At 36.5% G+C, this 25,961-nt stretch overlaps 1 protein-coding gene across 4 annotated transcripts in view; it reads left to right on the top strand.

The window, feature by feature from the left end:
* GK5 (glycerol kinase 5) overlaps positions 1-25,961 on the top strand; it is a 94,986-nt gene that overhangs the window by 27,499 nt on the left and 41,526 nt on the right. For 2 of the 4 annotated variants that reach the window (XM_081070483.1, XM_081070482.1), the window contains exons 4-9: positions 2,431-2,524; positions 6,942-7,073; positions 11,667-11,742; positions 24,324-24,385; positions 24,467-24,540; positions 24,747-24,807. In XM_081070483.1, coding sequence (XP_080926609.1) covers positions 2,431-2,524; positions 6,942-7,073; positions 11,667-11,742; positions 24,324-24,385; positions 24,467-24,540; positions 24,747-24,807 — 499 coding nt within the window. The remainder of the gene's footprint in view (positions 1-2,430; positions 2,525-6,941; positions 7,074-11,666; positions 11,743-24,323; positions 24,386-24,466; positions 24,541-24,746; positions 24,808-25,961) is intronic. The other 2 variants (XM_081070485.1, XM_081070484.1) reach the window with 1 other exon arrangement.

The raw sequence follows: 25,961 nt of genomic DNA, 5'->3' as shown, positions 1-25,961 counted from the left end.
AGGTGTTTTACTTCTCTTGTTAAATTTATTTCTAGTATTTTATTGTTTTTGAAGCAGTTGTAAAAGGGACTGTTTTCTTAATTTCTTCTGAGATTTGTTACTGGTGTATACAAATGTAACTGATTTCTGAATATTACTTTTGTATCCTGCTACTTTACTAAATTCATCCATCAGCTCTACGAGTTTGTTGGTGGAGTCTTTGGCGTTCTCTATATAGTATCATGTCATCTGCATATAATGACAGTTTTACTTCCTCCTTTCCAATTTGGATGCCTTTTCTTTCTGTCCGTCTTTTTTTTTATTGTGGAATATTGGGGGACAGTGTGTGTTTCCAGGACCCATCAGCTCCATGTCAAGTCGTTGTTTTCAATCTAGTTGTGGGGGGGGTCGCAGCTTCGCGCCAGGTCAAGTCATTGTCTTCATTGCGCGCTCACTGGCTGCGCCCTCCGCAGCTAGAATCGAACCGGCAACCTTGGTGTTACGAGCACTGCGCTCTAACCACTGAACAAACGGGCTTCCTACTGGCGGCTCAGCTCCAAGTTCAAGCCGTTGTCTCTCCCTGGTCCATGTGGGAATCGAACCAGCAATTTGGAGTTATGAGCACCGCGCTCCAACCACTGAGCCAACCAGCCGCCCTGCCTTTTATTTCTTTTTCTGATTGCTGTGGCGAGACCGTCCATAACTATGTTGAATAAAAGTTATGGTGAAAGGGGGCAACCTTGTCTTTTTCCTGATCTTAGGGGGAATGGTTTCAGCTTTTCCCCATTGAGTATGATGTTAGCTGTGGGTTTGTCATATATGGCCTTTATTATGTTGAGATATGTTACCTCTATTCCTACTTTGCTGAGAGTGTTTATCATAAATTGCTGCTGGATTTTGTGCTTTTTCTGCATCTCTTGATATGATCCTATGATTTTTATCCTCCATTTTGTTAATGTTGTGTATCACGTTAATTGATTTGTGGATAGTGAACCAACCTTGCATACCAGGGATGAATCCCAGTTGATCGTGGCTATGATCTTTTTAATGTATTGCCAAATTTGGCTTGCTGATATTTTGTTGAGGATTTTTACATCTATGTTCATTAGGGATATCGGCCTATAGTTTTCTTTTTTTTGTGATAGTGGCCTCATATAAAGAGTTTAGGAGCCTTCCCTCCTTCTGGATTTTTTGGAATAGTTCGAGAATATTTGATAATTCTTTTTTGAATGTTTGGTAAAATTCACCATTTGGTAAAGCCGTCTGTAGGGACGGAGTCCCAGAGGGCACTTTCCAGGCTCTCGGCCCCATGTGGAAAGGTGCTGACTCAGTTATTATATGGCCATCAGATGTAATTAGATGGTCATCCGCTGTGGCTGGCTGGCCATCAGCTGTTAACGGTTAGCCATTAGCTACTAATATAACTGCTGTGGCTACGCCCTCAAGGGGGTTAGTTGATTGGCAGAGAAGCAGAAGGCGGATCGCAGATCGTGTGGATCCTGCTTCCTACAACTCCAACCCAGCCGCCAGCGAGAATATAGTGGTATGAACCCTCTATCCATGGCTCCGTGGGTGTTCCTTTTTGGCCTCACCATATCCTGTGTTCTAGTGCGGGGAGCGGGAGCTGAGTCCCTGCATGACACCTTCTGGTCCAAGGCTTTTGTTTGTTGGGAGCTTGTTGATTATCGATTCAATTTCCGTGGTAGTAATCAGTCTATTCAGATTTTCTATTTCTTCTTGATTCAGCCTTGGAAGTCTGTATGCTTCCAGAAAATTATCCATTTCTTCCAAATTGTCTAATTTGTTGGTGTATAGCTGGTCGTAGTATTTCTTAAAACTTTTTGTATTTCTGTGGTGTGTGTTATTACTTCTCTTTTATTTCTTTCTTTTCAAGTTTCTTTTTCTTTTTTAATTAAAGTGTATTGGGGTGACAATGGTTAGTAAAGTTACATAGGTTTCAGGTGTAAAATTCTGTAATACATTATCTATATATCACATTGTGTGTTCACCACCCAGAGTTAGTTCTCCTTCCATCTGATTTTATTAATTTGAGTTCTCTCTCTTTTTTTCTTGATGAGTCTGCCTGTCGATTATGTTTATCTTTTCAGAAAAACAGCTCTTGGTTTCATTGATCTTTTGTATTGTTTTTTTGTTCTCTATTTCATTAGCTTTATTTAAAATTTTATTTTAAGAATACACATTGTAGTGCTTCAAAAAGAGTATCTTTTTGGATAAAATCTGATCTAAAATTTCATACTCAATATCACATAATAATCGTTATAAAGTGTGTTCAATTTATAAAATCAAAGAGAAGGAAGGCATTTGGAAAGCCCCATAAAATTAAACCATACTTTGAAGTTATAGTTTGCTCTCTAATATTGTTTTGTAACAGATATTTTATATATTATAGACTTTGATTATTGCATTTCAAAATGTTTTCATCTTTCTTAGGAAAACAGGCAAGCATTTTCACAACTTCATTACTTGGCAAGACCTAAGAGCTATTGAACTTGTAAAATCATGGAATACTTCTCTTCTAATGAAGGTAATCTTTTTCTTCTCTGCAATTTGAATAGTACTGTTTTTCCTATAAATGTCCCTTAACTATATACTTAATTGTATAATCACCTACTTATGATGCTTTTGGACATTAAGAAGAGAATACATACATGAACACTCCCACATGAGTGAGATCTAGTAGTAGGTACCCAAAAGCATATGTGATAGACCGAAGTACTTCACCACTACACTTCAGGAAGTCCTGAGGTTTGGGTTAGACCAGAGATTCACGTGTTAGTGAGAATTCATATTTCCATTCATGGGGAAATGGAAAAAATACAGACTATGCCCAGAAAAGGTACAGTATCCGCATTCCATCAATTTTGTTATAAAAGTGGAGAATATATATTGACATAAATAACTAGCTCACCTCCACATGCTCTTACCTTAATGTGATGCTTGCCAACGGTGATGATGATGACAGTGACAATGGCTGCTTCATCTCGCTGCTAAGTGGGAGATTATTGAGTCAAAGACAATTTCCCAGCTCCTCAACTGGCGAACCTGCAGCATTCGATGTTACTGTCAATACTGCATATTGCTTATTTGAATACTTCTAATGTCACACATTTGAATGCCTTCTCAGCTCGGGCACAAGTACAGTCGGTGAATGGGGCAGTGTCGGGGGCATCAGTTTTACTTGATAAGTATTTGGAGATAGTAATTGTATGTAAAAACAAACATGAACGTATTACAGAATATGACAGCAGTGCATGAGTGAAACACTTTTGCCATAATCTCACACACACTGATTTTCTTTTTGCTAGTTTAGTATGTAAAAATGCACCTTGCTTTAATAATGTGTGAGGCTGAATGCTGAGAGGTGCTGTTTCCCGGAAAGACACAGCAGTTAAGGGAGTGGAAAGTGGTTGTAAGGAAAAGTCATGAATCCTGAATGGGACAATTTTAAATTATGCTGTTCATAATGTGTAATTTTTTTACCTTAATGTCTACTTTTAGTTTGTAATAGGTCAATATATCAAATGTTCCTTAAGTCACGACTAGTTCCTTAAGTCAGCCAATGAGATATTTTATTCCTTTGAAAATAAATTGTGACCATGAAAATACCTCTGTAGTACAAGCCCCAAATCTCAAGTCATGACACAAAACTGTGACTTCAAGCATAATGTTGAGCGTTTCAAGCACTTTGTTTCAAGCACTTGGGTGTGACGTGTGTTTTGGCTTCTCTTAGCATAAAATGCGCACAGACTTGGAGTTGAGCACACAGTCCCGGGGCCCATCCTGCCAGTGAAGGAAGCCTACCCTGCAGTCCTCCCTGCCCAGGTGCTTACACCGCGTCTCCCCGAAAGTAAGACCCAGGTGGACAATCAGCTCTAAGGCGTCTTTTGGAGCAAAACTTAATATAAGACCCGGCATTATATTATATTATATTATATTATATTATATTATATTATATTATATTATATTATAAACCCGGTGTTATAATAAAATAAGACCAGGTCTTATATTAATTTTTGCTCCAAAAGACTCATTAGACTAACTGTTCAGCTATGTCTTATTTTGGGGAAACATGGTAGTTTATTTATTGAGGCTCTCGGAAATGTTTAGGGTGTGTGTTCCTGAGCTGTCACTAAGGTCATTAGTTTAGCCAAGACTGGCCACAAGCAGAATGGTGAAATAATCGGCCACCATTGTTCTCCTCCTATCCCCAGGCACCCATGCTTCCTTTCCCTGTGGTTCTGCTTCTTGTCTACTGGTTGCTAAGTCTTCTTTTTGCTTTTAGCATAAAAACCTCTACTCGTGACCACGGTTTGGCTCTGTCTGCAGCTCTGACCACTTCCCAGACGCCTTCTCTCTGAAGCTGCTAAGGCTTAAGCTCCAGCTCAGCCAGCCTACTCTTATTCTTGTAACACCCAAGACCTTTGCCACCTTAGGCCCTCATACCTGTAAGAGGCTCCCTCTGCTATCATGGATGGATCTTTGTCATTTTTCACGTCACCTCCTCTGGGAGCCCTTACCTGCCATCCTATTTAAAGTAGACCTCCAACCCCCATCCAGTCTCTTGTCTCACTGCCCTTTATTTCTATCAAATGTCAAAGATTCTGAAACATATCTTTTAAATTGAAATTTTAATCAATGTAATTGTAGAGTCACCTGCAGTTCCAAGAAAGAATACTGAGCTTCCTTATACACTTTGTAGTTTCTCTCAGTTGTAATGTTTTATAACACTACAGTGTAATGTTACAGCCAACATACTCTCATGAACACATTCATAGATCTTACCCAGATTTTTACTTGTGTGCATGTGTGTATTCATTTCTATACAGCTTTTCGTGTGTTCCTGTAGCCAGCACCATAGGCGAGACACTCAGCAGTCCATCACTCAAGGACCCCTCGTGCTGCTCTTTATAACCAAGCCCATGTCCTCCTGTGCATCTCCCCACCTGCCTCCATCCCCAGCTCCTTGCAACCACTAATCTGTCCTTCATTTAAAAGATGTGATATACATAGAAGCATACAGTATAAGATCTTTGGGGATTTGCTTCCTTCACTTAGTGTAGTTTTCTGGAGGATCGAAGTTGTTTCATGTGTCAATAGCGTGTTTCTTTTTATTGCTGAGTTGTTCAGTGGTATAGATATCCTACCTGTTGGAGGACATCTGTGCTGACTCCAGTTTTTGGCTGTCACAGATAAAGTTGTTTTGAACAGAATTTTGTGTGAACATAAAATTTCATTTATCTGGGGTAAATACCCCAAGAGTATAATTGCTAGGTCTTATGGTAATTGCATGGCTTGTAAGAAATTGCCAAACTGTTTTCCAGAATGGCTGTACCATATACATTCTAGCCAGCAATGTATGAGTTATAAGACAAACATTTTTCTCATTTTAACATTTTTGAAATCAGGATGCATTTGAACCATTAATTATATCTTAGCATTATATCATAATTTAACTGGCAGGATGTTTTTCTTTTTATTAAATAACGATTCCTTTTACAATTACTGTCTTCTTAGATGATCTTATCTGTTGATTTGATTACTTATTTGTCTGTCTCTTTCCACTAGGATGTAAATTTAGGGAAGGCAGGATTCTGCCTGTAGTATTCACTGTTTTCTCAAGGGCTAGGACAGTCCTTGGTACATAGAAGGAACTCAATAAATATGTTAAATTGGTGAACAACAGGGCGAACTGTGTGTATGTTGACTAAAAATGCCAGTGTTAGAAGGCTTAATTCTTTTTATGTAACCAATGCCCCACCACCCAAGGTGTATACATTTTAACAGAAGATCCTTGAAGGAGCCTCATTCTAATTTTCACAGAGAAAAGTATGGTGTGTTTAGGGAGGAAGAACGCATTTCAGTTTGAGGCATTTGTTAACATATAATCAGAAGGATTATGGGTGGCCACTTTAAATACTTTTAAAAAGTCTTATGTTTTAATAAATAATGTAAAATATAAAGAAATTCAGAAGGTTTGAGCTCTGAACAAGTGAAATGAAGTTAAAAGGGTACAAACTTCCAGTTATAGAATGAATAAGGTCAGAGGATCTCATGTATAACACAATGGCTATAGTTGATAACACTGTATTGTATAATTGAAATTTGCTAATAGAGTGGAACTTTAAATGTTCTCACCACAAAAAGGTTAAAAAATTAAAATGAGGCTCATTGTTCAAAAGAAATGACTGAACTATAAAGAGAACTAAGTCTGCACATTTTCTTGATTAACATGTTATGCTAAAAATGAAAGTAAAGTAAATTCATATTACTGTTTTTAATAAATCAACCAAAATCTTTACATTTCTTCTTGGGAGCAGGATGGGGAAGAATAGAAAAATGCAAGAAATGGGTAAATTCTCCATAAGTGAATATTTTGTAAAACATCAGTTTCAGAAGTCGTATTGTCCCTCTGAATCCTTGTAATAGATAGCAGGATAAGGTTTTTTTTTGTTGTTTGTTTTTTCAAGTATATCTTACAAACTTTAAAATTCAAAGCTGGTTTTCTGTGTAAGCCTTTTTTAAATTAAAGATATTGCTTATTAAGAAGTAAATTTTAAATTGTGTATGGCTCATCTTTGATCATTAGATAGTATAAATAGTATTAAAATCATACATCCAAAATTTTAAGTACTTAAAATGTAGGGGAAATTTTTTCCTAGATTAATACTAACTTATTAAAAATATGTTTCTAATAGAAATATAGCCTTTTCCCTTGACTCTCTCCCTTCATTTCCATAGTTAAAAATAGGTAAAGAGATAGAAAATATTTAAAAAAGACTTTTATAAATACTTGAGCCTGCTTTATTTTCTTAAGTCTTGAGAACACTTTATAAGTAGTTAAATAACTTGTTTGTCATTGGGTTTGCTTGCATGTGTATAGAATTAATATAGGAACATCAAACACCATTAAATGCATTTTCCTTAAATATTTTTTTAAATAGCTAATACACAGTTCCTGCCGAATGCTTCACTTTTTCACTAGAAGTAAACGATTTTTAGCAGCCAGTTTGTTCACTTTCACAACCCAGCATGTTTCTTTGAGATTGACCTGGATTTTACAGAACCTGGTTGAGGTAAGAAAAGACTGTGTGTGTACGTGTGTTTGCGCGCGCGTGTGCATGCATGCACACAGAAAAACTATGGGGAAGATCCCAGTAATAAGGATAGTAATTCGATTATTTGAAGGAAAATTAAGTACCACCACATACTGGGCTGGAAGACAAGGAATTCTTCCCTAGTTTATTATTTTAAACCTTTTTATTGTGAATCAGGGCACATACAGAAAAATGAACAGTAAAAATGTACCACTCAGCAATATATTGTGGAGCAATCATCTGTGTAAGTCTACTTGAATGAAGAACTAGAACACTGATACTGTATATCACATTTTTTTTCTACTTTTACAATTTATATATTTCTTCTTCAGCACTATACTTTAGTTTTGCCTGGATGTTTTTGAACTTTGTATAAACGGAATCATACAGTGTTTATTCTTTTATATTTGACTCTTCTTGCTTAACATTATATGTGTGAAATATACGTATCTTGTGTATAAAAATGTCCTCAGATTTTCATTGCTATTTAGTGTGCAATATATGATTTTACCATAGTTTATTTATCCATTCTGTTCATCTACATTTGAGTTACTTCTAGTTTGGGCCTACGTATTCTTCTAAAGTACATTGGAACATTCTCTAAGATAAATTATATGCTACACCGTAATACAAGCCTCAATAAATTTAAAAGGACTAAAATCATACAAAGTATTTCTCTGACCGCAAAAGAATGAAATTAGAAATAAGTAACAGAAAGAAGTTTGGGAAGTTCAAAACTATGTGGAAATTTAAAAATGCATTTTTAAATCACCAATGGGTAAAAGAAGAAATCCCAAGAGAAATTAAAAAATACTTTGAGTTGAGTTAAAGTGAAAACAAAACGTACCAAAGTGTGTATTGCATATAGAGACTATATTTTTTTAAAAATATAAAATTCTACCTTAAGACACTAGGAAAAGATGGGCAAACTAAAACCAAAGCAAGTACAGGAAAGAAATATAACGAGTAGAGTGAAAATTAATGAAATAAAGAATAGGAAAACAATTGAAAAAATTAACACAACCAAAAATTGGTTTAGAAAGATTAGCTATACTGACAAAGATAAAATAGAAAGACCCAAATAACTAAAAATGAATGAAAGAGAGAACATTAATTCCAACATCACAAATAAAAGGCATAATGAGGAAATAATATGAACAAGTATATGCCAACAAATTACATAACTTAGATAAAATGGAAATTTCCCTAGAAATACAGAAACTACTGTATACTGTGTCAAGATCTAGACAACATGTATAAATCTTTTGTCCAGTAAAAAATTAGATTTTAATCTTTAGAGCTAAAAGTACATACAGTTCCCATCTACCAACCTCCAGCAGTTTCTCCTATTATTAACATCTTGCACAGATGTGGCACAGTTGTTGCAATTGTTGAACCAAGATTAGCACATTATTGTTAAGTATTACTAATGTAGTGTATTTACCATCGCAGTATCGCATACAATAGTTTCACTGCCCTAAAAATCCTCTGTGCTTCACTTACTCATCTCTCTCCCCTTACTCTTTAACCCCTGGCAACAGTTGATGTTTTTCTGTCTCTCTAGTTTTACCTTTTCCAGAATATCATATTTTGGAATCATACAGTATATACCTTTTTAGACTGGCTTCTTTCACTTAGCTATATGCATTAAAGACTTCTCTGTGTCTAATTGTGGCTTGATAGCTCATTTCTTTTTATCACTGATTAGTGTTTCATTGTCTGGATGTGTCACAGGTTGTTTATACAGTTGCCTATTGAAGGGTAGGGTAACTTGTTGCTTCCTATTTTTGGCAATTATGAATAAAGCTGCTATAAACATTTGTGTACAGATTTTGTTTGTATGGACATAAATTTTCAACTCCTTTAGGTAAATACCTAGGTGTGTAATTGCTAGATCATATGGTAATAGTATGGTTAGTTTTGTAAGAAACTGCAAAACTAGCTTCCAAAGTGGCTGTACCATTTTGCATTCCTACTAACAATGAATGAGAGAGTTCCTGTTGCTAACATGTGATGTCAGTGTTTTGGATTTTAGCCATTCTAATAGGTGTGAAGTAGTATCTCATTGATTTAATTTGTAATTCGTAATCACATGATGTGGAAATATGACTTTACTTTTATTTCTCTTCTTTGCATTGACAAGGACCTCTAGGATATATTGACTAGAAGGGATGAACACAAACATCCTTTTCTCATTCCTTATCTTGGAAAAAAGCTTTCTGCATTTCACAAGTTAGTATGGCTTTATAGTCAGTTTTCCTTAGATCTCCTTCATCAAGTTACGGAAATTCTCCACTTTTCCTTGTTTGCTAAGGCTTTTTATTATGAATGGGTGCTGAACTTATCAAACACATTTTCTACACTTGTTGTCTAGGTGTGGCCACTACTTGGGGTTTGTAGGGCATCTTGAATTAATTTGTTGATATCTTTTGTTGATTTTGAAAATTTCTCAGCCATTATCTTCAAATGTAATTCCTGCTCCATTTTCCTTATCTTCTTTCCTTCTGAAAATCTAATTACATGTGTATTAGACTTTCTTGCTAAATTTTCTTTAATCTCTCACTCCATTTTACATATTTTCCATTCTTTTGTCTGTATGTACTTTATTCTGGATATTTTCTTCTAACCTGTCTTCCAAATCTATTATTCTCTCTTCAGTTGTTTCTAATGCCTTGTTAAAACCCAGCCATTAAGTTTTTAATTTTTTAGTTCTAGAATTTTTTTCATGTAATAATCATGGTATTTTAAAGCCCATGAATATTAATCCCAATATCTGTAATCTCCACAGACTTTCTCCCGTTTTTTTCCTTGTTCTCTTGTTTCCTCGTATGCCTGATGACTTAATTGGTTTTTAAAAATTTTAAACCAATTTATTGAGGTATGATTGACATACAAAAAGCTATACATATTTAATGTATGCAACTTGATAAGTTTGGTTCGCCTGGTTACTTATTTATATGTATGTATGTATGTATATATGAACTAGACATTGTATTTGTAAAATGGTCTATAGAAATTATGAGTGCCTTAACATAATACTGTGTTGCTCTGGATAGGATTTATGTTTCTTCTGTTCTTTTAGGTTTCAGGATTAGCTCAATCCAATTTAATGATTGAGATGATTCAAAGCTGAGTTGCATTTCCTGTGAGAGCCTGCTTTCTAGTTTACCCTTACTGCTAGGGTAGAGCCATTTGGAGTCTTAACCCAATGCAAGAAGGATTGACCTTGGTGCTCCTACTTTAGGAAGCTCTGATATCTACTGTATGTCTTCCTAGTCTTACAGGGGCCTACTACTTATCAGAGGGCCTGACTCTGAAATATCTTTTGTGAACAAATGAACTTACTACCAGGCAGGCATTGTGCTACTCACTGAAATACAGATTAAACTTTGTCTAATGTGGAACAAATTTTAGAATCATAATTTCTAAATTTAAGAAGAGTTTGAATATAATAACATGACTTTAAGCGCTCCATTATTTAAGTGGTATAACACTTAAAGGGAGTCTTCAAAATACTTGTTATAAATAATCTGCAAATGACTTCTTTTTTTTTTAACCCATGTCATGCGTTTTCATTTTATTGATGCTTTCTACTGTTAAAATATAATGATTCCTTAAATGTCTTCATTTGCTGTTTTTTTTATCTCAGTTATCTATTTATCAAGCATTTTTATTAACATTTACTATAAGCCAGGAATCCTCCTCGGTGTTGGGTTATAAAAATGAATGCCCTTAAAGAGCTTAGGGTCTAGTAGGGAAGTAATGATGCTGTAAGATAATGGCTTTGTGGAAGATATACACAGAGTGCTGGGTTGGACAAAACCAGGAAATGGTACTGTTGAAGGACAAATAAGAGTTGGAGAGGTGATAAAGTATGACTTAAAGAATTATTTTCCAGTATGTTAATAATATCCTAACAAGCATTTCAGTTTCTCTATTAGCTAATTTAAAGAGGTTTTGATACTTTTGATGCTTTACACTAAGGATTGGTAAATTTTCTTCTGTAGATTTTAGGCTTTGAAAGCCATAAGGTTTCTATCACAACTACTCTGCCATTGTAGTGTGAAAGCAGGTATAAATAATACATAAACAAAGAAGCATGGCTGTGTTCCAGTAAAACTTTATTTACGGACACTGAAATTTGAATTTCATATACTTTTCACATGTCACAAAGTATTCTTGTTCTTCTTGTTTTTAATCAATAAAAAATTTAAAAACCATTCTTAACTTGCTGTACAGAGACAATGGGCTAGATTTGACTTATGGGCCATTGTGTGTCATCTCCTGTTTTAGGCTATTTATATTTAGACATATTTGTAACTGAACTAAAAAAATGTATATACTTTGTTTTTCATCACAAAAGTAACACATGTTTGGTTTAAACAGAAGCATTTCATATCCTATAGTAATTGCTTAGACCCATTTGGGATATATTCTACACATTGTTACTTTATGTACATACATATTAATTTTATCCTACATGGGATTATATTGTATTTACTGATCAGCACTTAATAGTGCACTTAATAATTTAGCCTTTTTGAACTTATTCTGTGCTGTTGTGTTTTCAAGGTGCAAAAAGCAATTGAAGAAGAAAATTGCTGCTTTGGGACTGTTGATACGTGGTTGCTACATAAGCTCACAAAAGGTAAACAAGATCTGATACGTCTGTCTCAAGTAACTGAAATTTTTATTTTATTTATTTATTTTTTATTATTATTAGTTTCAGGTGCACAAGACAAAGTAATACTTAGATGTTCATCATTTGTATCCCTCACACTGTGAATCCCCCTCCCCCATCCCCCATCCACTATCCCTCCGACATCGCACCGAGCCATCACATTATATATATAAAATTATAGTTGGCATTCATTATTGTTCAGCTTCAGGTGTACAGTACATTGATCAAGCATCTACATCTTCCCTGAAGTGGTCTCCCAAATGGGACACATGTCCATCAGATACCCTACAAAATCTTTACAACATTATTGATTACGTTCCCCAAATTATTTTTCAAAAACCCTGAGGCCATTTTGTGGTTACCGACTGTTTTCTAATCCCCTCACCTTTCCCCTTATCCCCACCCCACCCCCTGCCCATCTAACAACCCTCAGTTTTTCCTCTTTGTCCCCAGAAGTGTTTCTGATTAGTTCATTCACTTATTCTTTTCTTTAGATTCCGCATATAAGTGACATCATATGGTACTTGTCTTTCTCTTTCTGGCTTATTTCGCTTAACATAATGTTCTCTAGGTCCATCAATGTTGTTGCAAATGGTAAGATTTCTTTCTTCTTTATGGCTGCGTAATACTCCATTGTATAAATGTACCACAGCTTCTTAATCCAGTCATCGACCGATGGGCATTTCGGTTGTTTCCATGTCTTGGCTATTGTGTAAAGTGCTGCAATAAACATAGGAGTGCATACAGATTTTTGAATTGGACGGGTAGATGCCTAGGAGTGGAATTACTGGATCATAGGGTAGTTCCATTTTCAGATTCCTGAGATACCTCCATACTGTTTTCCATAGTGGCTGCACTAATCTGCAATCCCACCAACAGTGCACTAGCGTTCCCTTTTCTCCACATCCGCGCCAGCATTTGTTGTTTGTTGATTTATTGATGATAGCCATTTTGACTGGAGTGAGGTGGTATCTCATTGTGGTTTTATTTGCATTTCTCTGATGGTTAGTGAGGTTGAGCATCTCTTCATATGTCTTCTTGCCTTCTGTATGTCCTTTTTAGAAAAATGTCTCCTCAAGTCCTCTGCCCATTTTTTAATTGGGTTGTTTGTTTTTTTGGAGTTAAGTTGAGCGAGTTTTTTATAGATTTGTGATATTAACCCCTTATCAGATATATCGTTGGCAAATATCTTTTCCCATTCTCAAGTAACTGAAATTTGACTGATAGAAATGATTTACCTAAAAATAGTAGAAGTTAATTTTTAATTCCTTCCCATATTCCAGACATACTGCCATTTGTTACCCAAGGAATTACACATTATACTATATTTCCCCGAAAATAAGACCTAGCCCCGGACCATCAGCTCTAATGCGTCTTTTGGAGGAAAAATTAATATAAGAACCAGTATTATGTTAGACTGAGTCTTATAGTAAAATAAGACCGGGTCTTATATTAATTTTTGCTCTAAAAGACGCATTAAAACTGATGGTCCGGTTAGGTCTTATTTCAGGGGAAACACGGTAGTAAACCTAGATTAATTTCAGTTTTTCTGGACGGGAGGGTAATTTTTAAATTGTGATGAAACCTCAAATATAAGACAGAGAAACTGGCTTAATTTCAAGACTACTGAAATTTGAGTTCAATACCAAATCTTTCACTTGTCTGCTGGGTATAACATTGCATCTCTGGGAAGGAAGAGAGTCAAGGTGGTGGAATAGGTAAACACTGTCTGCTGCCTCCCATGACCACATTAAAATTACAACTAAATTATAGAACAGTGAACCTCAAGAACTGTCTGAAGACGATCTGAACAGAACCCCTATAACTAAGGATACAAAGAAGAGGCCAAAGGGGTGGCTGGTTAGCTCAGTTGGTTAGAGCGTGATGCTAATAACACCAAAGTTGCTGGTTCGAGCCCCACATGGGCCACTGTGAGCTGCGCCCTTCTTAAAAAAAAAAAAAAAGGCCACGGTGAGACTGGTAGGAAGGGTGGAGACTTGAAATGGGCTGACCCCGAGCTTATAGGTAGTGGTTGAGCACCAAGATAGACACCTCGGCAGCAGAGGTCTCTCCTGAAGAGTGAAGTGTCCCAAGCCCACACCCGGCTTCCCAGCTCAGGAGTCCGTGAGAGGAGTCTGCATAACACCAGGCAGTGGGGATTCTATCCTTGGTGAGATGGAAAGTGGCTGGAAACCCAGACATCCTCTTAAAGGGCCTGTGCACGGACTCACTATTTTGCAAGCACTTACCCTGGGCTCTGGCGGAGAGACGGCAACTTGATAGGTGGCAGAGACATACAGGGAAAGACAATTGTGTGGTTTCATGGTGAGGGCTAGAGGGACAGCTGCCATTATTCCTGTGTGGAGCTTGTCTCACATGTAGCCTACAGGTGGGCACCATCATTGCTGTGTTGAACCCTCCTTCACAGGGCGAAATCTGAGACCAATTGGCCTGGTGAACTTCGTGTGTGTTCCACCCTGGTGACTCCTTGGGATCCCACGCACCTGGTACAGCATAGCTAGGGAAACTGTCAGCTCCTGGGTGGCCAGCCTTGCCTCAAAAGGTACAGGACACTTTTACAGCAGTGGATGGCCACAGTGACCTGGGAAACTTTCACTGGCGGGCACTCAGCCCCAGCTTATTCTTCAGCCTTTCTTGGGTGGCTCTTGGGGATCTGTGGGCCCAAAAGCTTCACGAACAAGAAAAAGCTAAAGGAATTCAGTACCAACAGGCCATTATTACAAGAAATATTAAAGGGAGTTCTTTAAGAAGAAGGGGGAAAACAAACAAAAAAAGACAAAAAATACAAATAATAAAATGGCAATAGCTAAGTTCCGATAAATAATCACTTTCAATGTAAATGCATTAAATACTCCAATCAGAAGACATAGGGTAGCTGGATGATTAAAAAACAAGAACCATACATATGCTGCCTACAAAAGGCCCACCTCAGATTGCAAGACACACATGGCCTGAAAGTAAAGGGATGAAAAAAGGTGTTTTATGCAAATGGAATGAAAAAAATCTGGAGTAGCAATACTTATATCAGACAAAACAGACTAAAACAAAGACTATAATAAGAGACACAGAAGGACGTTACATAATGATAAAGAGATCAATCCAACAAGATGAGATAACCCTAGCAAATACCTATCCATCCAACATAGGAGCACTGAAATATATAAAGCAAATATTGACTGTCGTAAGGGAGAGTTCAACAGTAATACAATAATAGGGGACTTTAACACCCAATTGACATCAATGAATACATCAGTCAGACAAAAAAATCAAAAAGAAACGTAGTTACCCCAGGGGAGGGGATGGTAGATGAGGATAAATGGGATGAACTATATGGTGATGGAAGGAGAACTGATTCTGGGTGGTAAACACACAATGGGATATATAGATGATGTATTACAGAATTGTACACTTGAAACCGATATAATTATTGTCACCCCAATAAATTTTAGTTTAAAAAAATTTAATCTAAAATAAGCAATCTAACTTGACACTTAAGTGAACTGGAAAAGAACAGCAAACAAAGCCCCAAGTGAGTAGAAAGAAGGAAATAATAATCTAAAATAAGTAATCTAACTTTACCCTTAAGGGAACTGGAAAAAGAACAGCAAACAAAGCCAAAAGTGAGTAGAAAGAAGGAAATAATAAAGACCAGAGTGGAAATAAAATAGATGTTAAAAAACAATACAAAAGATCAAGGAGATCAAAATGGCGGCATGAGGTGAGACTCTGTAAAGCTCCCCTGGAATTTACAACTAATCGAAAAACAATAACTCCACAAGGACTCCCTGCACAGCAGACAGGCAAGGCGAAGAGGCCCACTACTAAATTCACCTAAAGGTGGGAGAATTGCGTGAGCCAGGGAGGAGGGAAGGGAGAAGTGCAGACACGGAGCCACGTGGGCGCAGGATGCAGACCTAACTCAGTGCTCTGAGCTCGCTCCATCCCGGAACTACTGCAGCTGCAGCAGAGGGAAGAGCTCAGACTGTTAGGGCTCCGCTTATGGCCCACAGGGCTGAGGGGGCAGCATATAACACTGCTGAACCCAACGCTCACGGCAGAGACCTCGGAGAAAAGACTGAGGGAAGAGGGCTGAAAAGGGTGGTTTAAGCCCTCACTGCCAAGCAGAGAACGGAAGCCTTGGGCACTGAGACTAGCCGCCCCCGAGAGCTCGCCCCACCCCGACCAGGCCTGTGCTGGAAGCGGAACAGTAGCAGTGTCAGATCAAAAGAACAGAATATTTGCTGTTCTGAGAACTGTGGACCGCAGACACAGATTCGCAGCCCAACTAGTTCCGGCAAAGGGGAGGGAGCTGTGGAAGTGGGACTGGCTATGGTGGTGGTCGCGGCCATTGCTCTGCCACCTCGGACAACTCACCCCGCCCCTGGCCTCACCTATCTAGGCGGATCCCTGCAGGAGTAAACAGAACTGCTGAAACATACGGGCTCTGAATCTGGTGCAGGAAGAGCTTTGGAACTTCAGAAGCTCTCCGCATCCCCACGGGGACGTGGCGCCTTATAACCCAGGTGAACTGTTAACAGAGGAGAAGCCCGTTTCCCAGGGAATCCCCCCGTTGTGTTAGAAGCTGGAATAGTGCAGAGAAAACCTAGCACTACTGTGTGAGAGACCAAAAAAAGGCTGCAGTCAAAGAGAAAATACAACATTCTACCAACAAGTACTGGAAAACAAAAGAAAGACCTCTTCCTATCAACCTGTTGCAGAAGCCATTCCTGTAGATGTCTAGGAAGAGAAACAATAAATCAGTAATTGCCACGAATAACCAAGGCAATGAGACAGCTCAGAAAGAAAGTGAAAAGTCTCCAGAAGAGGAAGTTAAAGATATGGAAATATGTGACTTAAATAACAGAGAATTCAAGATTGCAGTTCTGAAAAAACTCAACGAGATGCAAGAAAACACAGAAAGACAATTTAATGTACTCAGAAACGCAATCAAAGAACAACATGAGCATTTTATGAAAGAAATTGAAATTTTAAAAAAGAACCAAATGGAATTTCTGGTTATTAAGAATTCAATAGAAGAAATTAAGAGTGAAATAACCAGCTTAGGTAGTAGAGTTGACCAGATGGAGGAAAGAATCAGTGACATTGAAGATAGAAACGTGGAAATTACACAAATGGAAGAAGAATAAGACTTGAGACTTAAAAGAAATGAAAGAACTCTATAAGAATTTTTTGACACTATCAGAAAGAGCAACATAAGAATAATGGGCATACCAGAAGGAGAAGATAGAGAAAGGAATAGAGAATGTATTCAAACAAATAGTTGATGAGAACTTCCCAAACTTGTGGACAGAACTGGATCCTTGAATCCAAGAAGCAAATAGAACACCTAATTACCTAAATCCCAACAGGCCTTCTCCAAGGCACATTGTATTGAAGCTGTCTAAAATTAACACCAAAGAAAGAATCCGCAAGGCAGCCAGGGAAAAGAAGACGGTAACCTACAAAGGAAAGCCCATTAGATTATCATCATATTTTTTCACCAGAAACTCTACAAGCCAGGAGGGAGTGGAACCAAATATTCAAACTATCGAAAGAGAGAAATTATGAGCCAAGAATAATGTATCCAACAAAGATATCCTTTAGATATGAAGGAGGAATAAAGACCTTTCCAGACATACAGAAGGTGAGGGAATTTTCTAATACACGAGCTGCACTACAAGAAATACTAAAGGAGGCTATTCAACCACCATCAACAGGGACAATTTGTGGCAACCGAAACATAAAAAGGGGGAGAGTAAAGGCCTGAACCGGAATATGGGAATGGAGAAAGTAAGCATGCTGAAGAAAATGGAATACTCTGAATATCAAACTTTATTTTACATAATCTTAAGGTAACCACTCACAAAAAATCCAGAACTGAAATATATACTGTAATAAAGGAAGAAACAGAGGGAAACATCATATAATACCACCACACTGAAGTAATAGACAATAACAAAAAGGCAAAGAAACATTGGAGACACAGGCTTACCAGAAAACTAAAGACAGAATGACAGGAAATCCTCATGTATCAATAATCACCCTAAATATAAATGGACTGAACTCACCAATAAAAAGGCACAGAGTAGCACATTGGATCAATAAACTAAACCCAACCATACGCTGTCTCCAAGAGACACATCTCAGCTACAAGGAAAAGCATAGACTCAAAGTGAAAGGGTGGAAATTGACACTCCAAGCAAATGGTACCCAGAGAAAATCAGGTGTAGCCATAATGATATCAGATGAAACAGACTTCAGGGTGAAAAAGGTAACAAGAGACAAAGATGGACATTTCATAATGGTAAAAGGGACTACAAAGCAAGAACACATAACAGTCATCAATATTTATGCCCCCAATCAGGGAGCACCAAAATATACCAAGCAACTACTAACAGAGCTAAAGGGAGATATTGACCAAAAGACAGTTATACTAGGGGACTTAAATACATCATTGTCAGCTATGGATAGATCATCCAAACAGAAAATAAATAACGAAATAGCAGCCCTAAATAACACATTAGATGAAATGGACATAATTGACATATATAGAGCACTTCATCCTAAAACATCGGAGTATGTATTCTTTCTAATGTACATGGAACATTCTCGAGGATAGACCATATATTGGGACATAAAATCAGCCTCAGCAAATTTAAGAAGATTGAAATCATACCAAGCATATTCTCTGATCACAAGGCTTTGAAATTGGATATCAACTGCAAAAAGAAAGCAGGACAAAACAGAAATACATGGAGATTGAGTCATGGAAGAATCAACGTAGTTAAAATGGCCATATTACCCAAAGCAATATACAGATTTAATGCAATTCTCATCAAAATCCCAATGGCATTTTTTAAAGAAATAGAACAAAAAATCATCAGATTTGTTTGGAATCACAAAAGACCCCGAATAGCCAAAGCAATATTAAGAAAAAGAACAATACTGGAGGTATCACACTCCTTGACTTTTGCTTGTATTACAGGGCTACAATAATCAAAACAGCATGGTATTGGCAGAAAAACAGACACATAGACCGATGGAATAGAATTGAGAACCCAGAAATAAAACCACATAAATATGGACAGATAATTTTCGACAGAGAAGCTAAAAACATACAATGGAGGAAAGATAGCCTCTTTAATAAATGGTGCTGGGAGAATTGGATAGCGGTGTACAAAAGAATGAAACTGGACTGCTATCTGTCACTATGTACCAAAAATAATTCAAAATGGATCAAAGACTTAAACATAAGGTGTGACACAATAAACTGCATAGAAGAAAACATAGGTAGTATACTTATGGACCTTGGGTTCAAAGAGCATTTTATGAATATGACTCCAAAGGCAATGGAAGTAAAAGCTAAAATAAACGAATGGGACTATATGAAACTTAAAAGCTTCTGCACAGCAAAGAAACCATTGACAAAATAAAGAGGCAACCAACTGAATGGGAGAAGATTTTTGGAAACAGTGCCTCCGATAAGGGGATAATATCCAAAATATACAAGGAACTCATGAAGGTCAATGACAAGAAAACAAACAACCCAATTGGAAAATGGGCAGAGGACCTAAAGAGACATTTCTCCAAAGAGGACATGTAAATGGCAAATAGACATATGAAAAAGTGCTCAACATCACTAATCATCAGAGAAATGCAAATAAAAATCACAATGAGATGTCACCTCACTCCAGTCAGAATGGCTATCATCAACAAGACAAATAATAAGTGTTGGAGAGGCTGTGGAGAAAAAGGAACCCTCATACACTCTTGGTGGGAATGCGGATTGGTGTAGCCGTTATGGAAGGCAGTGTGGAGGTTTTTCAAAAAATTACGAATAGAATTACCATATGACCCATCATTCCCTCTCCTGGGTATCTACGCAAAAAATCTGAAAACATTTATGTACAAAGACACGTGTGCTCCAGTGTTCATTGCAGCTTTGTTTACGGTGGCCAAGACATGGAAACAACCAAACTGTCCTTCAATAGATGAATGGATAAAGAAGTTGTGGTATATATACACAATGCAATACTATTCGGCTGTAAGAAAGATGATATAGGAACATTTGTGACACCATGAATGGATATTGAGAGTGTAATGCTAAGCGAAATAAGTCAGACAGAAAAAGCAGAGAACCCTATGATTTCATGAAATGTGGTATATAAACCAAAAACAACAAAAGAACAAGACAAACAAATGAGAAACCAAAACTCATAGACACAGACAATAGTTTAGTGGTTACCAGAGGATAAGGGGGGTGGGGGGAGGGTGATGACGGTAAGGGGGATCAAATATATGGTGATGGAAGGAGAACTGACTCTGGGTGGTGAACACACAATGGGATTTATAGATGATGTGATACAGAGTTGTACACCTGAAATCTGTGTAATTTCACTAATAATTGTCACCCCAATAAATTTTTTTTAAAAAAAGATGAAACCAAGAGCTGTTTCTTTGAAGAGATGAAATTGATAAACCTTTAAACGGACTCATCAAGAGAAGAGGACCCAAATAAAATCAGAAATGAAAGAGAAATAATGACAGTGCACACCATCGAAATACAAGCAATTTTAAGAAAATACTATGAGCAATTTATGGCAACAAATTGGATAATATGGAAGAAATGGAAAAATTCCTAGAAACATAGATCTTCCAAGGCTGAATCAAGAAGAAAATCTGAACAGACCAATTACAACTAATGAAATCCAATCAGTAATCAACAGGCTTGTGACAAACAAAAGTCCTGTACCCGATGGCTTCACAGGCGAGTTTTGCCAAACATTCAAAGAAGAATTAACAAATATGCCTCTCAAACTACTCATAGTCCAAAAAATTCAAGAGGAAGGAAGCCTTCCAAGGTGAGTGTATGAAGCCACCATTACCCTGATTCTAAAAAAAAGCACAAAACTATATGCGATATCCGTGATGAACATAGATGCAAAAATCCTGAACAAAACATTAGCAAACTGAATTCAGCAATACATTAAAATGATTACACACCACAATCAAGTGTGATTTATTCCTGGTATGCAAGGTTGGTTCAGTCCCTGCAAATCAATTCACGTGTTGCATCACATAAACAAAATTGAGGATAAAATTCATATCATATCAATAGATGCAGAAAAAGACTTTGACAAAATCTAGCATCCAGTTATGATAAAAACCCTCAGCAAAGTGGGAATAGAGGGAACATTGCTGAACATAATAAAAGCCATATATGGCAAACTCACAGCTAACATAATGCTAAGTGGAGAAATGCTAAAAGCATTCTCCTTATGATTAGGAATAAAACAAGGATGTCCACCTTTATCATAGTACTTTATGCAATACAGTACTGGAATAGCCACAGCAATCAGACACAAAAAATAATTGAAAGGCATCCAGATGGGAAATAAAGAAGTAAAACTGTCATTATTTACAGACGACATGATACAGATATAGAGAACCCCAAAGATCCCACCAAAATACAATTAGAGCCGATAAATGAATTTAGTAAAGTAGCTGGATACAAAATTAATGTTCAGAAATTGGTTACATTTTTAAACATCAATAACGAAGCTATTAAGGAAAAAAATCCATTTTACAATTGGATTTTAAAAATGCCTAGTAATAATTTTAAGCAAGGAAGCAAAAGACCTGTTGTCGCAAAATATAAGACACTGCAGAAAGAAATTGAAGAAGATACAAAAAAATAGAAGCCAATACTATGCTCTTGAATAGGAAGAATTAATATAATTAAAATGTCCATATTACCTATAGCAATCTATAGATTCAGTGCAATCCTGATGAAAATACCCATGGTGTTTTTCACAGAATTAGAACAAATAATCCTAAAATTTATGTGGAACCGTAAGAGACCCTGAATAGCCATGGCAATGTTGAAAAAGAAGAACAAATTTGGAGGTATCTGATATCAAACTATACTACAAGGCCATAGAAATTAAAACATCATGGTACTGGCATAAAAACAGACACATAGGTCAATGGAAAAGAATACAGACCCCAGAAATAAATCCACATCTATTTGGTCATTTAATCTATGACAAAGGAGGCAAGAATATACGTTGGTGTAAAGACAGTCTATTCAATAAATGGGGCTGGGCAAACTGGACAGATACATGAAAAAAATGAAACTGAACCACCTTCTTACTCATTTGAGAATAAACTCAAAATGAATTAAAGACTGAAACGTAAGACCTGAAACCATGAAACTCCTTTAAGGAAACATAGGCAGTAAACTCTCAGACTGATATATCTCCTTAAACAAGGGAAACAAAGAAACAAAAATAATCAGATGGGATTACATCAAACTAAACAGTTTGCACAGCAAAGGAAACAATCAACAAAACAGAAAGAAAACCTACTGAATGGGAGAAGATATTTGCCAGTGATGTATCTGATAAGGGGTTAATACCCAAAATCTGTAAAAAACACATACAACTCAACAGCAGAAAAACAAACAATTAACAAATGGGCAGAGGACCTGAATAGACATTTCTCCAAAGAGGACATATAGATGGCCAACAGACATATGAAAAGATACTCAACATCACTAATAACCAGAAACATGCAAATTAAAACCACAACGAGATATCAGGAGAGAGTGGCTCACCTGTCAATAAACCAACAAACACGTGCTGACAAGGATGTGGAGAAAAGCAAACACTGTGCGCCGTTGGTGGGATTGTAAATTGGTGCAGCCACCATGGAAAACAGTATGGAGTTTCCTCAAAAATTACAAATAGCACTACCTTATGCCCCAGCAATTGAACTTCTGGGTATTTATTCAAAGAAATCCAGAATGCTAATTTGAAAAGAAATCCAGAACACTAATTCAAAAAAGATCTGACAATTAAGTTCACAAACTCGTCTTAGAAAAAGTGCTCCTTACCTCACTGCTGAATATCACTATGGTCACCTACGAAATACTCCCCTTGGGAAGCTATGCACCGATGCCAGTGCCAGCCCACCCTTCAAATTAATTTCAGAACTTCTTTTCTGGAATGGCCATCAGAGCTGTTGTCGTATTACCCTTGATTGAATGTCATCAAAATGTCTTCCTTTCAATATTTCCTTTATCTTCAGGTAAAGAAAGAAGTCATTGGGGGCCAGATCAGGTGAGTTGGGAGGGTGTTCCAATACAGTTATTTGTCTACTGGCTAAAAACTCCCTCACAGACAGTGCCGTGTGAGCTGGTGCATTGTCGTGATGCAAGAGCCATGAATTAATTGTTGGTGAAAAGTTTAGGTCGTCTAACTTTTTCATGCAGCCTTTTCAAAACTTCCAAATAGTAAACTTGGTTAACTGTTTGTCAAGTGATACAAGTTAATAATGAATAATCCCTCTAATATCAAAAAAAGTTAGCAACATCATTGCAACAAAGTTCACAAACTTAATTTTAAGACCTATATTCATTGCAGCGCTATTTACAATAGCCAATATATGGAAGCAAAGGAAATGCTCATCAATAGACAATTGCATAAATAAATTTTGGTACATATATGCAATGCAGTGTTACTTTGCCATAAAAAGAATGAAATCTTAACCATTTGTAATAACCTGAATGGACCTAGATAGTATTATGCTAAGTGAAATAAGTCAGACTCCGAAAGACAAATACCATATGATCTCATTTATATGTGGAATATAAAGAACAAAATAAACAAAAACAGAAACAGACTCATAGATACAGAGAACAAACTGATGGTTGCTAGATAGGAGGGGAGTTGGGTGGCCTCGTGAGAAAGATGAAGTGATTCATAAGCACAAATTAGTAGTTATAAAATAGTAAATTACAGTATGGGGAGTATAGTCAATGATATGATAACAAGTATATACAGTGTTAGATGGGTACTAGATTTTTCAGGGGATCACATAAATTACATAAATGTGTAACCACCCTGCTGTACACCAGAAAAGTATGTAAAATAATATTGAATGCCAACTATAATTGAAAAAAATAGTCGTGGAGATGTAAAGTACAGCACAGGGAATATAGTCAATAGTATTGTGATAACTATGTACAATGTCAGATGTTTAATAGACTTATTGATATTATCACCTTGTGAGGTAGATAAATGTCTAATCACTATGTTGTTTTGTATACCTGAAACTAATATATTCTATGTCAATGTTAATTGAAAATAAATTTTTTAAAAATTAACTGGTTCTTATCTTCATGCATAGCTCATTTTTACTGTTGTAATCAAAGCATATATTTAAATTAATATTTCTGTGCTGTGAGTTATATATAAATCTTTAATATCTCCATTGAAAAATTGCATCACTGAACCCCTTTCCTCATCTTTAAACTGGCAAGCATGATGTGACAATGTATATGAAAGTGCTTTTGTAGATTATAACATTCATAAAGATTAAGTGGGAAGTTGCTTTGGAGACTTTGCACTGGGAATATACATTTTGGAATGAATTTGCAGGCCAGAAGAGTTCTGGATTATAAACTAGGGATACGTCTTTATTTATACTATCTAATAATAAATACATAATTTCCAATGTAAATTTAGGTTCTGAATTTGCCACGGACTTTTCAAATGCCAGTACAACTGGACTTTTTGACCCATATGAGGTAAAATTTTTTTCCTCCATTTTGAATCATCAATTTTTGTGTAATTTAATTGGGATTCTAATGACATATTTCTATGCTCAGATGTGTTGGAGCGCGCTCGTTACCTCTCTGCTTTCGATACCACTCTCTCTCCTGCCTCCTGTGAGGGATACCAGGTAATAACAAACACTGGACGTGAAACGAGCAAAAGTGCCCCTGAATTCCTTTACTTTGGTGGGGAAAAAGCATTTTTTTACATGTTGAGGTAACTTTATGAACCTATGTCATGTAACTTTTTGGTCTATGCTGTAAACAATTTGCTGCATTTTAGAATTAAGATTTCTAGAGCTATAACTTACTTTTAAATCAATTTTATTTGAAGCTACAATTTTGGATCAGTGGATGAGGAGATATTTGGTACACCTATACCAATAATGGCCTTGGTAAGTAGAAAATTTGAGAGTTTTTCCTTGTATAGTATAAAGTAAATGAGTATATATAAATATTTGGAGTTCGACGTAAGAAACACAAAATGTCCTTGTAGAATAAAATTAAAGTATCTTTCTTTCTTTTTAAGTTAAAGCACCCTGGATATAATTAGAAGCATTCTCTATATTCTGGAAAGGGTATCTTCTGGGCCTGTCTTCCATCATGGAAGCACTTTATAACCTTTTCTGACTTCTCTATGTATTTTTTCAGAAAACTGTTAACTTTTTAAAAAAATGTTGTATTCTGAGTAATGTTTTTTTATATTTGATAGTCTGAGATAAAAACTCCGTGTAATAGGGCCAATGTTTAGTTTAAATTTGATAAAATGTAACCACAAACAATGATAGGGCAAATAAAGAAGCAAGTTGTATTTACATTTTATAAATCCTTAGCCAGCATCTACCAGTAGAGAGGCTCGTGGAAGAGTGAAAAATTAGCTGTTTCTGGTTTATGAGGGTTCTTTGATGACACTTTTTCACTTTGGCTGGATGAGACAGTCAGAACTTGGAGAATCCCAAAGATTTACCACCTGATTGAGAGGATGTGTAGACCTTGCCTTCAACTTCCTGTAACAGCCTAATTAGGAGATATCGACCAATCTGTCCCTAGATGGAACGTTGCCACAGTAGGTAGAGGAACAAGGTCAGGGAAGGGGAATTTAATTCCCAAGTTAACGAATTCCTGGTCATTTAGAGAGGGCCAGTTTTATTCAATCTAGGGGTAGGCTCAGGTTTAGATTAAAGCATGGCTGGAAGAATTATAGATTACTGAGAAAAGTTTCTTCAGATGAGTTTTGGTCCTTAAAATCTTGCTGAATGTGTATGTACACTTAAATATATTAACAAAGTGTTACTATTTTTCTTTTAACAGAAATGTATAGTTGGGAGATGTATATAGTTTTGAATTACATCTATTTATAATTAAGCATACACCTGTCACTCTTATTAAGAGAAATTTGTGAGGTCAGTTATTTTGACTACTGAATGAACACACTTGTAAGATGTAAACAAAAAATCTTGGTTTATTTTCTGCATAATTTCTATTCTGACCTTTATTTCTAAGATTAATTCTATGATACTTAATACTCATGAAGTAGGTTAGTCTTAGA

This window comes from Rhinolophus hipposideros, assembly GCF_964194185.1.
Source record: "Rhinolophus hipposideros genome assembly, chromosome: 2".
Lineage (NCBI taxonomy): Eukaryota > Metazoa > Chordata > Mammalia > Chiroptera > Rhinolophidae > Rhinolophus > Rhinolophus hipposideros.
This window is presented reverse-complemented; position numbering and strand designations above follow the sequence as displayed.